Genomic DNA, 14,084 nt, shown 5'->3' with positions numbered 1-14,084 from the left:
TTTTTTTATACCTGCTCTTCAAAGGCGCACAGAGAAACATCTGCAAAGGAAAAAGAAAGAAGGCTGGGAAACATCTCCATCCGATAGAGGGTCCCGGTCCACAAAACGCACGGTCCAGTGGTACCCGACTCGGGTTCCGATGCAAATAGGTACGTACTCCGTACCTTTACTGGAAATTATACTCCTATCGTAGTACTACCTACACGCAGAATGGGAAAGCTGATACAAGAGGCCGAGGTGGCTCATTCATGTTCCTGGGGAGTCGTCGGTGTATCGCAACTCGGGGCATGGTTCACGATGGGGCGGGTTCCTTTTCTGCAAGATGAACAGGGGTGGACGAATAAATTCCTGACATGCAGGAAACTCGGTGTGGGAAGTTATACAAATGTTTGGCGTGGAAAGGGGAAATGAGCATATTTGCTGTTCAACACCTGCACACCCCTGCTGGTTTGCTCATTATGCTGTACATCATGGACCTGCGTGATTAGTGCTGGATCCTGGAGTTTCGAGTATTGATGTTTCTGGGCTGGTTTCTAGAAAGAGTATAGTGTCTGTAGTTGTGCTGAACCGCACAGAATATGAGCATAAAACATCAGGAGTACTTCGGAGTAACGTTGTTGCAAGGCAGCGAAAACAAGAATACAGCAACCTGTATTCGACTCGTGGACGGTACACTTTTCAGTGCACTTCTACTCATAGCCGCCGATACCCGCATTATTGCGCGTTTGCATTCAGCATCTGTCTGTGGCTTTATTGACTTGAGATATACAATCTACGAAGACGGACTTTCCACCAGAATATGGGAATAGCCTCAAGGTCGTTCCTGTCCAAGCGATATTACTCAAACCCTCGTTGTTGAACCTACCCCTAGATTTTACTCTCACACCGTATCGCCGGAGTGAGTATCAAGAAGAGCCCATGCGCTCAGCTGAGGGAATACTGAAGGCCAGGAAATTTATCTGTAGAGGCGTCGTGGGGCGAGCTAAAAAGCCCTGGGCAGTTAGGTGAGAAATGCCTCTTCTGGCCGCGGATTCGTTGACGAGCTACAGCGGCCGGCTCGCTCGCCGCAGCTGAGAACCCCGCTACGGACTCTCATTGGACTGGCCTCGACGACCGGTCATCTCCAGACTTTCTGGAATAGGAAGGGCAGACGGACTGGGAATGCACTTGTAACGAGACTCGTTACTCGACCATTACCGGTCTTGTAATGAAGAGAGGGGGGTGGGCAATAGAGGGAGGATGGAACGGAAGGGCAAGTCCTCTATCCCGATCTGCATGCATGCACTCGCATGCCTTGGATGACCGTATCGTTCAGAACCTGGACTGCTTGGTGTGCACGCCTGCATGCGCATACACGCGGCTGCGACAGGCTGACTGATACTCCTGTGCCTCGTATGGTTTCCCGAGGCGGCACCCACAGGGTCTGCTGGAGATATTGCCCTTCCCAGGCAATAGGCTCCGATGTTGTGACAGGGTGGCGAACTCCGGTGCACATAAGGGAAATAGCAGACGGAGTGCAAATGCTAGGTGTCCGGCGATACCGAGACTGACTGAGAGGACGGGCAATCTTGTGATGGGCTCCTCGTTTGTTTGTCTGTCCCGCGCGACATCAATCCGGATTGGACTGCCTGTCAAGCATTGCGGCAGTGACCGAGTTCGGTAATGATTGCGCCTGGAAATCTCAGTACGCGCTCGAGAGTGGGTTTAACGACAGACGCAAATGGAGATGCGAGGATTGGACGAACAGGATGGATGATACCGTATAACGTGACCGGCGGTTCATGGTCTGGTGCCAGAGCGCATCGCTTGATCGGCTGGGGTCGGCTCCCGACGACAGACGAGCAAGAACCGCATATCAGAAGCAGTCAGCGCGTCGTCAGCTTCGCGCTAGAGGCCCAAAGACCCATCAGACTGGATGTCGAGCGCCCGAATGACCGTTTACAGCGCTGCACAATGACATATCGTGGACCCTGCTGTCTTATACAGAGTCGAGCTGAAGAATCGAGAGACAAGCTGGCAAGACATGGGACGCTCCACTGGGGCAAGATTGTGGATTGGTACCTTCGAGATAAAAAAAGAAAAGCAAAGCGTAACGCATGTACTGTGTCCCGAGGTGAGAGGGAGAGGAGGACAGCGGAGAATAAAGCTACCTATGGGAAGGGAGGAGGTTGTCCTTCCCTCCATCGGCGTCGGCGATGGCCGAGTGCTGCGCCTCACTAAGCCACCATTGTGTGGCGAGGTTTCTGCAGGCGCCGGTGACATCATCCTTGGCCGGAGAATTTGAGCTGACAGCAAACAGCAAGCAGCAAGCAGCAAGCAAAGGATCACGAATGACTGGCGTGGATGCCCAGAACGAACTCGGTCGGACTGCAGGCAGCTAGTTATTGCTGTCACAATGAGCGGGTAAAAAAATACCTTCCATTCACCAGAACCACAGGCAACCTTGGAAACTCTCAACCCTAAACCCGTATGTAGAAAGCAAAAGAGAGAGAAAATAAGTAGATGCGGGCAACTGCAAAAATCTTGACTTCCAGGTGACTACAATCTAGCGCTTAAAGAGATCCCTTCCAATACCAGCTTAGGTGCAGCAACCGGCGCTGATCAGCCAAAATCTTCCCTGCGAGTGCTCCGGCGTTGCGCATGAGCTCTTGAAACACAACATGCGGAGCCCGAGCAACGAAGAACTAACCAAAGCAGACCAGAGGTCATTGCGGTCATCCTGTCCTAGCGCATCCTGAGTAGTATGAGTATGTAAAGTCGACTCTCTGTAACAGACAGACAAGCAGACCGGGAAGAGTCTGGGATAGCCCAATAGCATGGCACTTGAGATGCAACCCCGTACATAAGCGCCGACGCCTCGCCTTGCCTAAACCCAGTCAGACTTTAGTCCCTGACCAGCCCTGCAAGCGTCCAATACAGGCTGCCTCACCGAGGCTCATCCCTGTTCCGTCTTTCAACCGATAACCATGAGGGGGAGACGGAACTAGTACTCCGTACTCCGTAGGCCGCACGGGAGGTGAGTATGCAGGTTGCCGGGAGCCTGAGGTCTTTTCCCTCCCTCATCTGAACAAGAGGGTGTGCGAGACCCACTGGGCGCTGCTGACAATGCATATGATTTTGGTCATGTGTTCGGCTAGCCCTTTTGAGAGCGTAGATCGACTGGCCTGGATTCAGTCCTGTTGGGATGAGATCAGTGGGATTCCAGTCTGGGGTTGGATACGACATCAAAAGCTGGTGACACTTTCAGACCTCGATGCTGGCCAGAACCCGTCCTCGTACTCTCGGATCTCTGGCACCACTACCTAACATGGTTCGCTGCATATTCTTCACTGAGACAGGATCTGCTCAGACTTCGAGCCGAGACAAATAGGATCGGGGGTCGTGCTCAAAGTGAGCAAATGGTATTTTTCCCATTCATGATGACTAGTTCGAATTCGACAAACAACAACCACGGTGGCCAACCTCCCTTCATCTAATTTGAAAGGTGCGACACAGAAGGACTGGTATTGCCTGTGATCGAACCGTTTCTTCGGCGAATAAACCCGACGTCAGCACCTAATTGTTGCAACGACGAGCCGTGAAAACTGAAAGTTTAGAAAGAGTATGGCATGTGCGAGTAGTCTCCTCATAGAGCAGAGTCAAAGATGATACTTTGGCTTTGGCACACTTCGCTTGAGCTCATTGGGATGTTGTACATCAAGAGCCCGTAGTTGTCTTGAATCACACTTAGAATTATTCGTGTCTTTGCTTCCGCAAGGTGACTCTGGGGAATAGGTCTCGACTGATCTGCGACGATGAGTCGCATGATTCCTGATTGGGTCTTGCTGTAGTTGGTCATAGCTTTACTGGAGAGTCTTGCGTGGTCTATGGTGATAATGTCTCACCGTCAGATCTGACTGAGCCAGAGTCAATGTCATCTCAGGTGGATGGGGAAGGAGGGAATGAAACCAATTGCACCGCGGCGCGGCGGTCCGATTCTGCGTTAGCCAATCCAGCGGTCCTCAACAGGCAGAAGCAACGTTGGTCCAGAACTTGAGCAACTTTGCGACACACCAGAGAGAGACTCCAGCCATTTCTGGTGGAGACGTATGAGAGAGACACTAGCTTCACATGGTCTTGGAGGATCAATAACCTCTCACTACACCTCTATTGTCTTGTCTAGCTGCGTCATCCACCTATTTATCTACAATCTAAGGTACCAATCAACTTAACCACTTACCATTTATCGTCAAGTTAACAACAAGTTACCCCAGCTATACACACAGCTCCACCGATCCAGTTCTTTCGATCGAACTCCACTATCTCCTCCCCTTTACGAATTCAAACCCACCGCCCAAACAGGAACGACCGTGAGCGATTCCTCCCGAGCATCACCCATCCAGATAAGACGATCCGATCACGACTAGCAATGATGGCCTATAAGGGCATGGTGGACCAGGAAAGACAACAGCCTCGCGACTTCCAGCTGGATCAATCCCTTCGGCGAAGAGGGATATGAGAATGATCCTCGTCGGGCCACGGCGGCCGGGATCGGTCTAAGCAAGAGTTGATAATGAATCTGAACAAGGTAGGATACTCAACGGGGTGCCAACCGGCGTAAACAACCAGCATAAGCGTAATATGCTGTCGTTGTGCATGGGAATCGGTGACTATAGCAGGTTAGGGAACATAGCGAGTAGTGGCTAGATATGGGCCACAGCTTGAGGATGGGTACTTATATGTGCAAAGAAAAAAGGGACAGCAAGTCCAACAAGAAAAACAAAACAAGCTCTGAACACGGAAAAAAAGAGCGATGCTTCAGGCCTGTGCGCTGCGGGCTCAATGTTGGGGCTTGTATCAGCTTGTTAGGCTCTTGAAGATATTCGGGGCCCGCTTGGTTCGATCCAAACCGTATTTCTGGGTCTGGTTTTTGAGGCAAGTTATTCTCTCCCCCCCCCCTCCACCCAAATAACAAACAGCTTGGATGCTCTTGGTATGTACATGATCTTCGGTGCAGGCTCTTCAAAGGCCATTGGCTCTTGTTCGCTCAGAGAATAAGCTGTTCGTCATTTTGAATGAATTCTGTAGATACAGTTTGACCCCTGGGTTTAGCTTCCCTAGTTCAAGTCGCTTGTATCTCTTCAGCAAACAGCTACGGGAAAATACAACCACCTCACCCAGAACCTCAATTTACTTGTTGAAGGCCCACTTCTTAAGCAGGGTCTTCGTTCTTCAGCGTTATGACAAAAGGTCATAATTGCTCCAAGATTCCTTTTCGCCCCCTCCTCTAACCAGCTAAGATTTACCCTCCCGCGAAGCGAAGAACCACGGCGCGAATCCCGTTGCGACACCCTTAAGCATCAAAGTTAAATGCCATTGTGAAACGGTGCCTCAATTTCAGACTTTTCTGCTGGTTCCGAAGCAATAAGAACCGTCCGCTCTACAACCACGACTCGCCTGGGAGATCACATGCTACCGAGTTGGTTCTGTTGGCAGTTCAGTGCTTGATGCTGGAGTTGAATTGCCTGGTGTTGGGGTTGAATGGATGAATCGTTCGTGCGGGGTTTTGACACAGTCTACAGCAGCAATAGCCACGGCTTTCAGGAAAAGACTACAGTCACTTCCAAGAAGAAGATGTCTAGGTTTGCTTGTTGAACGGTGGGAAGGAAGAATAGTTCTTATAGATGCCTATCTTCTCAATCATTCAAGAAAATAACGCCTCGGACGATGCATAAATGTCGCAGCGACATCGTCATCCAGCCAGGTACCAAGTTGAACTTGCTATGGCCCGTGCATTTGGATATGTTTCCCTTTGAAGGAACGCTCATATCCCAGTGACCAGAGACAATGCCTTGTTCCTGCCATCTTATCGTTCCCACGGATGCTAAACACGTCCCTGTCGATCACTGGGGCAATGAGCATAAGCGGAAAAAGTAGACTGCCTCCGAAGACCAAATAATAATCTCTTGTTGTAATCCACCCAGACACGGATTTACTTCTCCGCGAGGACCCCTAGAATAGCCTTGAGAGCACTTACTGCGAGAAGCATAGTCCCTTCCTGGTCAAACCACGGCTGGGCTGCGGAAGCGAACTTTATCCCCTTGGTTCACGGACGGAAAGCGAACCGCAACGGCCATGCTACCGAGAAGGGATGTAGGAGCCCAAACGAAACACACCATCCCATCCTGTTCATTTCACTGAAGGTTTGATAGGACCCTGGCTCCAATTCGACGATGATTTTGAGCGAGAAGTAACGGGCGTCTCGAACCATATAAGGAGCCCTGGCAATCTGCATTCATTTAGATCCAACCCCTCCATTCCTTCGTTGCTAACCTTGTGTTGATAAACGCATCCTCTCGTTATGCGCTTCTCATCGACTCTTCTTTCGGCCGTCGTGCTGTCTGGCACCTCGTTGGCAACCTCGGTTCAGCCAACCTCAGCAGCCGTGGCTGCACAGCCAGACGCTCAAGGGGTAGCGAGTCCATCAGCGAATGCAGCAATCCCGGCAGTAGATACGACAGGAACGGCAGAAAACGAACAGCAACCCAGTGCGAGTGTCAATACCAATCAACATAACGCAATTCCCGTCGGCCAGCAGTCATATGGGAATGCTGCCCAACAGCAGGCAGCTGCCAATGGCGTGTCACAGCAGCCATCCACCGCGGCAGAAGCCGCTCCCACACAAAGTGCTCACGGAGACCTCTTATCTGGTCTGGTTGGTGGCCTTCTCGGAGGGGGCCACAACTCTGATTCTACTGCAAAGGACGGAGCAGGCTCAAGTCCATCACAGAATTCGGGGTCTCAGACAACCACAGCTCCTCAAAGCTCCGAAACAAAGAAACCTGACCTTTTGAGTGGCCTTTTTGGCCTCTTGAACCCCTCGCTACTCACGGACATTGAGTCCTTCTTTCACCACTTCGCATACCTGTTCGACGACAAGACAACAAACCAGACAAAGTCCTTGCTCGACACTGCCTACAATCTGTTGACTCCAGAGTTGAGTAACGAACTGCTCACTCTGTTGAACAATGCGAACCATCTGCTGACGCCGAATTTCGTCAACGAGACTCAGCAATTGATCGCTTCTGTTGGCCCCCTGGTTACACCCCAGCTGTTCCACAAGGTCTCCGTGTTGCTCGACAATGGCAATGAGCTTCTCACCGCAGAGTTTGTCAAAGAGGTCAACGGTCTGATTGGCAATGCCAACCAGTTACTGACGGCCGACTTTGTCAAGGAAACTCGGCAGCTGATCGAGGCTGTTACGCCCGTGTTGACCCCCGAGCTACTGAAGGAGGTCGGAACCTTAGTCAACAACGCCAATGGTCTTTTGACGGTCGAGTTTGTCAGGGAGGCCAAGTCATTGATCAAGGCCGTGGCTCCTATACTGTCTCCCGAACTCATAGGGGAGGTTGGCACCTTGCTCAGCAACGCCAATGGACTCTTGACGCCCAGATTTGTGAACGAAACGCAATCATTAATTGAAACAGTCGGACCTGCTCTGACACCTGAGCTGTTCCGGGAGGTCAATTCTGTACTGGGTAACGCTAATACATTGCTGACGACACAATTTGTTCACGAAGCCCAGAGCTTGATCTATTCAGTTGCTCCTGTGTTGACGCCCGCTATTCTCGGAGAGGTTGCTGGCTTACTGAGCAACGCCAATGAACTTCTGACGCCGACATTTGTCAATGAGACTCAGGGTCTGATTAGCGCGGTGGCGCCTGTCTTCACTCCTGCCCGCCTCAAGGAAGTCGGCCAGCTTCTGAATAGCGCCACCTCTTTGCTGACCCCAGGCTTCGTTGATGAGACACAAGGCTTGGTGGGACATGCGAATGACTTGCTGACGCCCGACTTCGTCAAGGAGACCCGCACGTTGATTGGGGACATTTCCCCTGTGTTCACACCCCAGCTGCTCTCCGAAGTAGGAGGTCTGCTCAACAATGCCAACGCCCTGTTGACGCCAAAGTTTGTGAATGAGACCCAAGGTTTGATTGACGGAATCTCGCCGATCTTATCTCCTGATATGCTTGGCCTAGTCGGCGGTCTCCTCGGAAATGCCAATAAATTGTTGACCAGCAAGTTTGTCGAAGAGACTCAAACTTTGATCGACAACGTGTCACCTGCCGTCACGCCTGCTCTGCTCGAAAAAGTGAACTTCCTCCTCGGCAATGCCACATACTTGTTGACACCCAAATTTGTCAACGAGACGCGCGATCTCATTGACGACGTGTCGCCAATCCTTTCTCCAGAGTTGCTTGGTGAAGTCGGGGGCCTGCTTGGTCAGGCTAACAACCTGCTGACGCCCAAGTTTGTCAACGAAACGCAGGTGCTCATTGAGGATGCTTCTGAGGTAAGACCTTGTTACGTATTAAACTTAAACTAAAAGCTAGAAACTGACAATTCATAGTTGCTTCCTGCTCTAGTCAAGGTGCTGGGCACCTTGTGAGCATAAAATTCGGGAAAATTGTTCACTTCGCTGACGGCGGAGTTACTTGTTGATGGCCAACCATGCGCTGAATTGTATTTCTTTGTTCGTGATGATCTGCGTCGTTGATGTGGTTGTGATACATGCTTAATTGTAATCCGTGAATAGCCCACGATTGAGAAGCGTCTCCTTCAGAATCAAGTCGTTTATTTGGACTCTTGCCACACGTTCCCTCCGAGCTCGTAGCAGCTCGTAGCATTTTAATTCGTTGCTTCCCTTAGGCAGACGGGAGACTCCGTGGAGTGCAAAACCCGACAGCCGGTCTTAAAGGGAAATCCATATTCGCGGCCAAAGACTTGGTAGGTAAAGTCGAAATGAACAGTTGTCCAGCCCACGAGATGAATGAGCGCTAGTCGTCGATATGTCATGAAGCCAGACCCCCAGCAGGCTCTGTCGTGCGGAATATGGCTTCCATCATGCACGCAATGCATATGATTGCGGCACTTGCGGCGAACTGCGCTGTTTCTTGCATGGCGCGAGTTTCACTTTGAGTTGCAAGATTGGTGGCTGGCCGGGCAGATAGGTTGTGCGACGATGTTTAGGCGAATCTGTGCATGTCGTTTCTGCGGGTTCTGCTCTCAGGACGGGATGTCCGAGGCCTTGACCTTCTGATATTTCGAGAGGACCTTCATCTCCGTGTTTCGCTCCTTGATCTTCTTATCCATCGCTTTCTGAACCTCTTCGCGCTTCTTCTCGGCCTCTTCCATCTTCTGTCTGATCTCCCTTGCGACCTGCTCTTGTTCTTTCAGTGCCGCTTCGGGCGAGGGGAACTCTTGGCGTAGTTGCTCGAGCTGCGCGCGCACCACTTCATCCACGTCGATCGGCTCACAGGTGACTGGATTATACTGGTGTGGCTGTAGAGGTGGGCCGGGAACACGAATGCTCGAGAGAAGTTCGTGGATGGGAGTCGTGCGAAGCGGCGAGTCGAGCGGGACCAACTTGGCTGCAGGCGACGGTGTCGGCTCAGAAGGCGGCGAGAGGGGAAGTTGTTGCTGATCCATTGCGGCTGGAGGCGGCGCGTTCACTTTGATTTTTCACGGGGTGAAGAAGCGTGCTAGAGAGATGGAATAGCTTTACGTGCGCCAACACCAAGTTTTCTTGCGCGCGATCGTGTCTTGGCTTGAGAGTGTTGCTGAAGCTCGGCCAATTTTGTCTCGGACGCAATTGCTGCGGACTGGATGATTCACCGCCAAACATCGTTAAGGGCGGTCAGTTCCTGCCGACAGTATTGCCGGATATGCCGCCTTCGCACGGAAGGCGTGTGGGGAGAGCCGTCGGACGTATCGGAGATGGTGTCGACCGGCGACGTTATCGTGATAAGTGTGGATTGCTCTGAAAACCATCTGGGGATTTTGATGAAACGAGTGAAGCTATTAGGGTCTTGAACTGTAGGCCTTGAGCTTACCAGCTATGCAGGCTTTTGGTATGTTTTCTGCGTTTGCGTCTGACTCTTGCATATGACCCCTCAGAGCGCTGTGACCTCATCTCTCTCCTGAATCTCTTGCGCTGACTCTTGAGCGCGATATGCTAGTCCCGAAGAACAGGAGAGTAAGTGGGATCGCTTGTGTCGGTACTTAAGAGTTGCGAGCGCTGATGTCCGTATTCATAGCCTAAATTTGAATTGGTGCTGAGAGTAAGGACTTCCCCGTCGAGAACCCATCGCAAGCGTTATCTGGAGCTGACAATTGAGGGCTTTCTCTCAGGTCATTGATCTCAACAATGTACCCCTTGTGAATGGCACAGCTTTTGTCAAGTGGCGCCTTCCTTCTGGATGTGCGCCCGAACATCATGGGCATACCGACAAAGCGGTCATTATAGACCACAGAGCATCTTGGAACTACGAGAAAGTGCTGCAAGTCCGACTGACGATCGATCGAAACCAGACGCTTCACGAATGCGAACTATACTTCGAGGTTATACAAGAGTTTGCGTCAGGAGGAAATAATAACGAGAAGAGTCTTCTGGGAAAGATCAGGCTCAACTTGTCAGAGTATGTGGACAAGAGTGACGACGATGAGGGCATCGTCAGGCGCTACTTGATGCAGGACAGCAAAGTCAACAGCACGCTTAAGGTCGGGATAGCTCTACGCCAGGTTGAGGGTGATCGGAACTTTGTTACGTGCGTTCGACCGTCGCATCTAGATATCACCTGAAGTATTTGCGGACTGACAATTTGACCTCCCCCAGGCCCCCCCTCAAATCAGCGATGGTGTTCGGAGGGATCGCCGGTGTTGTCTCTACCGAACAAGGCGAGCACGACGACCTTGGCAGGCTGCCGTCCATAAATTCCCAGAGCAGAGAGGTCACTGACATGCAGGACATGTATCGCCGTACTCTGGCCGCTTCTTGGATTTCGAGAGCCGATGACCTACCGGCGGATAAGCTGATTGAAGAGTTGTTTGCCGGGAGCATCAGCTGGGCAGAGAACCAGCACTCGCCGTTTGCAAACTCCACAGATCACCATGCTGACCGGCTTTCCCCGTATAGCCGGACGGGCATAAGGCAAGCTTCGACGGAGAATCGTTTGTCGCCTAGTAGCTTCGAGAAGCGACCTCGGAGCTCATCCAGCAACCACTTCCGGAATGAACCAAAGGTGTCCGAGATGAGTTCGAGCGCGGATCATACTAGGAAAGATGGAAGCATCGAACAACAGCTCCACGACAATCCGAAAGGGAGGAGCTGGAAAAGTCGTAATGCGGACCACGAATTATCCGAGTTCGATGTCCGCGAAGACCTACGGAGTTGGGAAATTGCAAGCAAAGAGTGAATCGCGGCGGTTGTGAAGTCGGTTGACAAAACCACAAGTTGTATCCCATCAATTGTACATAGTCTCAGTGTCGATTGCAAATCCTGAATTGAAAGGCGTTTTAAAGATTGGTCATGGTGAGAGACAGAAATGGTTTTCCGTATTGTACAAGCCTATTCAAAGAGTAGAAAAGTGGATGAGCCGAAGCCCCCCGGAAGCTGACTTGGCTATTCTGCTTTAGGACTAGCGTCCTCGGCGATTGCCTCCATTCTTTTTGAGCTTCAAGATTTCGATCACGCGAGATTTCAGACTCCGAGATTCACCCCAACGCCTCGTCATCCATATGAATTCCCGGTCGTCGAAAGGAGTAGTAGGGCTCCTTAAATGTCCGCTGCGCCCCTATTGCAGAACAGAAAACACCCTTCCATTGCGCAGGCGCAATGTTATTGCTCGATTCAAATCCGACAAATACACGGACGATCCGGGCGATAGCGTCGGGGGCTTCTTTTCTTTAGACGACCTTGAAGCAGAGGAGTCCAGACGTCGGCACGGCCGCATCAAGCGCATGCGTCGTGTCTTGAGCGAGAAAGAGCAAGTAAGACGACAGAAATCGAAGAGCCACACGATACCAATCTCGGTGCGTTCTCTGGGAGACCCGGCTCAGGTCGTGGTTATCCAGGATCGCAAACGTCGCAGACGCTCGCAGATTATCGCAGAGAAAGACTCGTCGGAAGAATCCAAGGGGGAGCACTTTATGCTGAAGGAATTGGAGAAAGACGCCGCTTTTGCCGATGAAGATCTCTATATCGCACACATTGACGAGCTAGGCTCTCCTTACCAACCCTACGACAAATTAACACGCGCCGACTGGAATGATCTGAGATATAACCTTCGCTCATCCTTCAAGATCTCACAACTCTCTGATTACATTCAACAACGAATCGACAAGGAAGGCCAAGACACACCCCAGGGTGACTCTGAAGGCAAACACTGGCTACCTGGGGTGATGAATCTCATGGAGTTGGTACCCAAACGTGCTTCTATCCGAACTGGAGCACTTCAGGGTTTGAAAGGGAAGGATGCTTTTGCTGAGAAAATTCTTCGGGATTGCTGGCACCTGAGTATCGCTGGCGAAGTCGGCCAGCTTGATATCCCCATGCCTGACACCGCATTTCATACGCTGCTGAACGCCGAAAACTTCTCGTTTGAGGAGCTCGCTGTGTTACACGATGTTAAAATCGATGTCTCCCAGGTTTTACAGATTATGAGGGTAACCGGACGACAGGAAGCATGTGAGTCCATCAGGGACATCGTTCGTGACGCCACCATGAGAATAAAGGAGGAAGGCCTCACGCTACCAGTCAGCGAGAACGACATAACTGCTAATGCCCGCGTCAAAAGCCCTGACTTTTTATCTTGGCTCAACAAGACTTATGGGGTGACCTTTGATAGGAAGACATCAGAAACACCCAGGCGGATGTTCTATCTTGCTGAGAACAAACAGCAGGCGGATGATGCTCACAGGACGCTGCATCTTGCATGGCATAGTACAAACAACCATCCTACCCCGTTCAGTACATACATGCCTGCTACCGAAATGGCTAGCATCAATAACATCGACCCTGAGCTCAACACACCATGGTTTGATCGACGACATTCGTGGTTCAGATGGGCGGTTACACATGAGACCGGCGAGGTCTTGACACCTGGCTCCCTGTTAGAAAGGCGCAAATTTTTTAACAAGCATCAATTCCGTTTGTCCAATGTGCTTCTCAAATTGCTTCGGAATCCCAATTTCAACAAGACCATTGGCATCGAGAATCCCACCGATACCTGTGAGTCGGTCACTGCGGCAGTTGGAAAATGTCTTTTCCTCCGCAAGCCTACCTTTGAGGAGACATCGGTCAGCGCGCCTCAACTTGGCCGGCTGTCCCTCCCACGTACATTCGCTACAGATATACCTCGTGCGGCACCGTTCTTGAACAATCTGGTGCCTCAGAAGTCCGATGAGCAACAGGTGCACCGTATCCGATTGGTTCCTTCAGCTTTCCATGCCCAGGTCTTCCCGCAACTCGAGGTGGAAGTCACAGTGAATACTTCCAAGTCTCCATTTTACACCGGCCCTGAATTTGCCCTTCAGAGCGCCAAGGTGGTTTTAGCTGAAAGCAAACTCGATTTCCTTCTCCCAGAGAACGGGCTCGATCTCCGATTCAGCCGACGCTTGACCCATGAGCTTCCTACGGGCTCCGCAATCGATCCATCATTAGGTGCACTTGAGGAGAGCCTGCGAAAGGTTTTCCGTCAGTCTCTCGAGTCCAGCGGTAGCGAAGTACCTCTTCCCAGCTTCACTCAAATCACCCTTCCACGTAAGCTTCTGGGCCAGACCCCGGCCACGGAAGGTGAAACCTTGACGGCAGACTACATTTTCCTGCCGGTGAACGACGCTCGAGGCACTCGGGTCCACAGATACAACTACGGCGGCCAGCAGCTCAACTACTCATACTACGAGAGTGGGCCTTTCTTGCCTCATCGTGTCACCGAGCTCTTTTTGAGAAAGGACATCGGGAACCCTGACTCGGCCCTATCGAACGCCGTTCCTGGCGCGACTGACCCCGTGGTTGAGGATGGTTTCCATGAATTCTATAAATCTGCATGCAATTTGGCGTTTGACGTGGATATGGCCCGCCAAACGGAGGCGGCCTCTGAAGGTCCGGAGGTGTTCTAGATCCCAAAAAGTGTCTTCTGGCGTATAGGATTAGACCACATTTTCATGTATTTATATTTCTGGGGGGGACTTTTGGCATGAGGCATGTATACTACGAGATATCTAATGGAATAGGCTCAGCTCAGTGCTTGCGGGGAGAAAATAAACGC

The 14,084-nt window shown here is 51.3% G+C and overlaps 3 protein-coding genes across 3 annotated transcripts; 2 read left to right on the top strand and 1 right to left on the bottom strand.

Moving 5' to 3' along the window:
• Positions 1-6,198: 6,198 nt before the first annotated feature.
• BO66DRAFT_389105 (uncharacterized protein) lies at positions 6,199-8,625 on the top strand. The gene is made up of 2 exons (XM_025646719.1): positions 6,199-8,329; positions 8,387-8,625. The coding sequence occupies exons 1-2, from the start codon at positions 6,341-6,343 to the stop codon at positions 8,423-8,425; spliced, it is 2,028 nt and encodes a 675-aa protein (XP_025507332.1). The 5' UTR covers positions 6,199-6,340; the 3' UTR covers positions 8,426-8,625.
• Positions 8,626-8,852: 227 nt separating this feature from the next.
• Positions 8,853-9,577, bottom strand: BO66DRAFT_224551 (uncharacterized protein). The gene has a single exon (XM_025642707.1). The coding sequence runs from the start codon at positions 9,463-9,465 to the stop codon at positions 9,043-9,045; it is 423 nt and encodes a 140-aa protein (XP_025507331.1). The 5' UTR covers positions 9,466-9,577; the 3' UTR covers positions 8,853-9,042.
• Positions 9,578-9,988: 411 nt separating this feature from the next.
• BO66DRAFT_398800 (uncharacterized protein) lies at positions 9,989-13,935 on the top strand (the record flags this gene model as incomplete). Its single annotated transcript, XM_025648657.1, has 4 exons — positions 9,989-10,012; positions 10,168-10,583; positions 10,652-11,227; positions 11,646-13,935. 4 exons carry the CDS (start codon positions 9,989-9,991, stop codon positions 13,933-13,935), a joined length of 3,306 nt encoding a protein of 1,101 aa, XP_025507330.1.
• Positions 13,936-14,084: the final 149 nt, after the last annotated feature.

Source organism: Aspergillus aculeatinus (genome assembly GCF_003184765.1).
Source record: "Aspergillus aculeatinus CBS 121060 unplaced genomic scaffold BO66scaffold_7, whole genome shotgun sequence".
Lineage (NCBI taxonomy): Eukaryota > Fungi > Ascomycota > Eurotiomycetes > Eurotiales > Aspergillaceae > Aspergillus > Aspergillus aculeatinus.
This window is presented reverse-complemented; position numbering and strand designations above follow the sequence as displayed.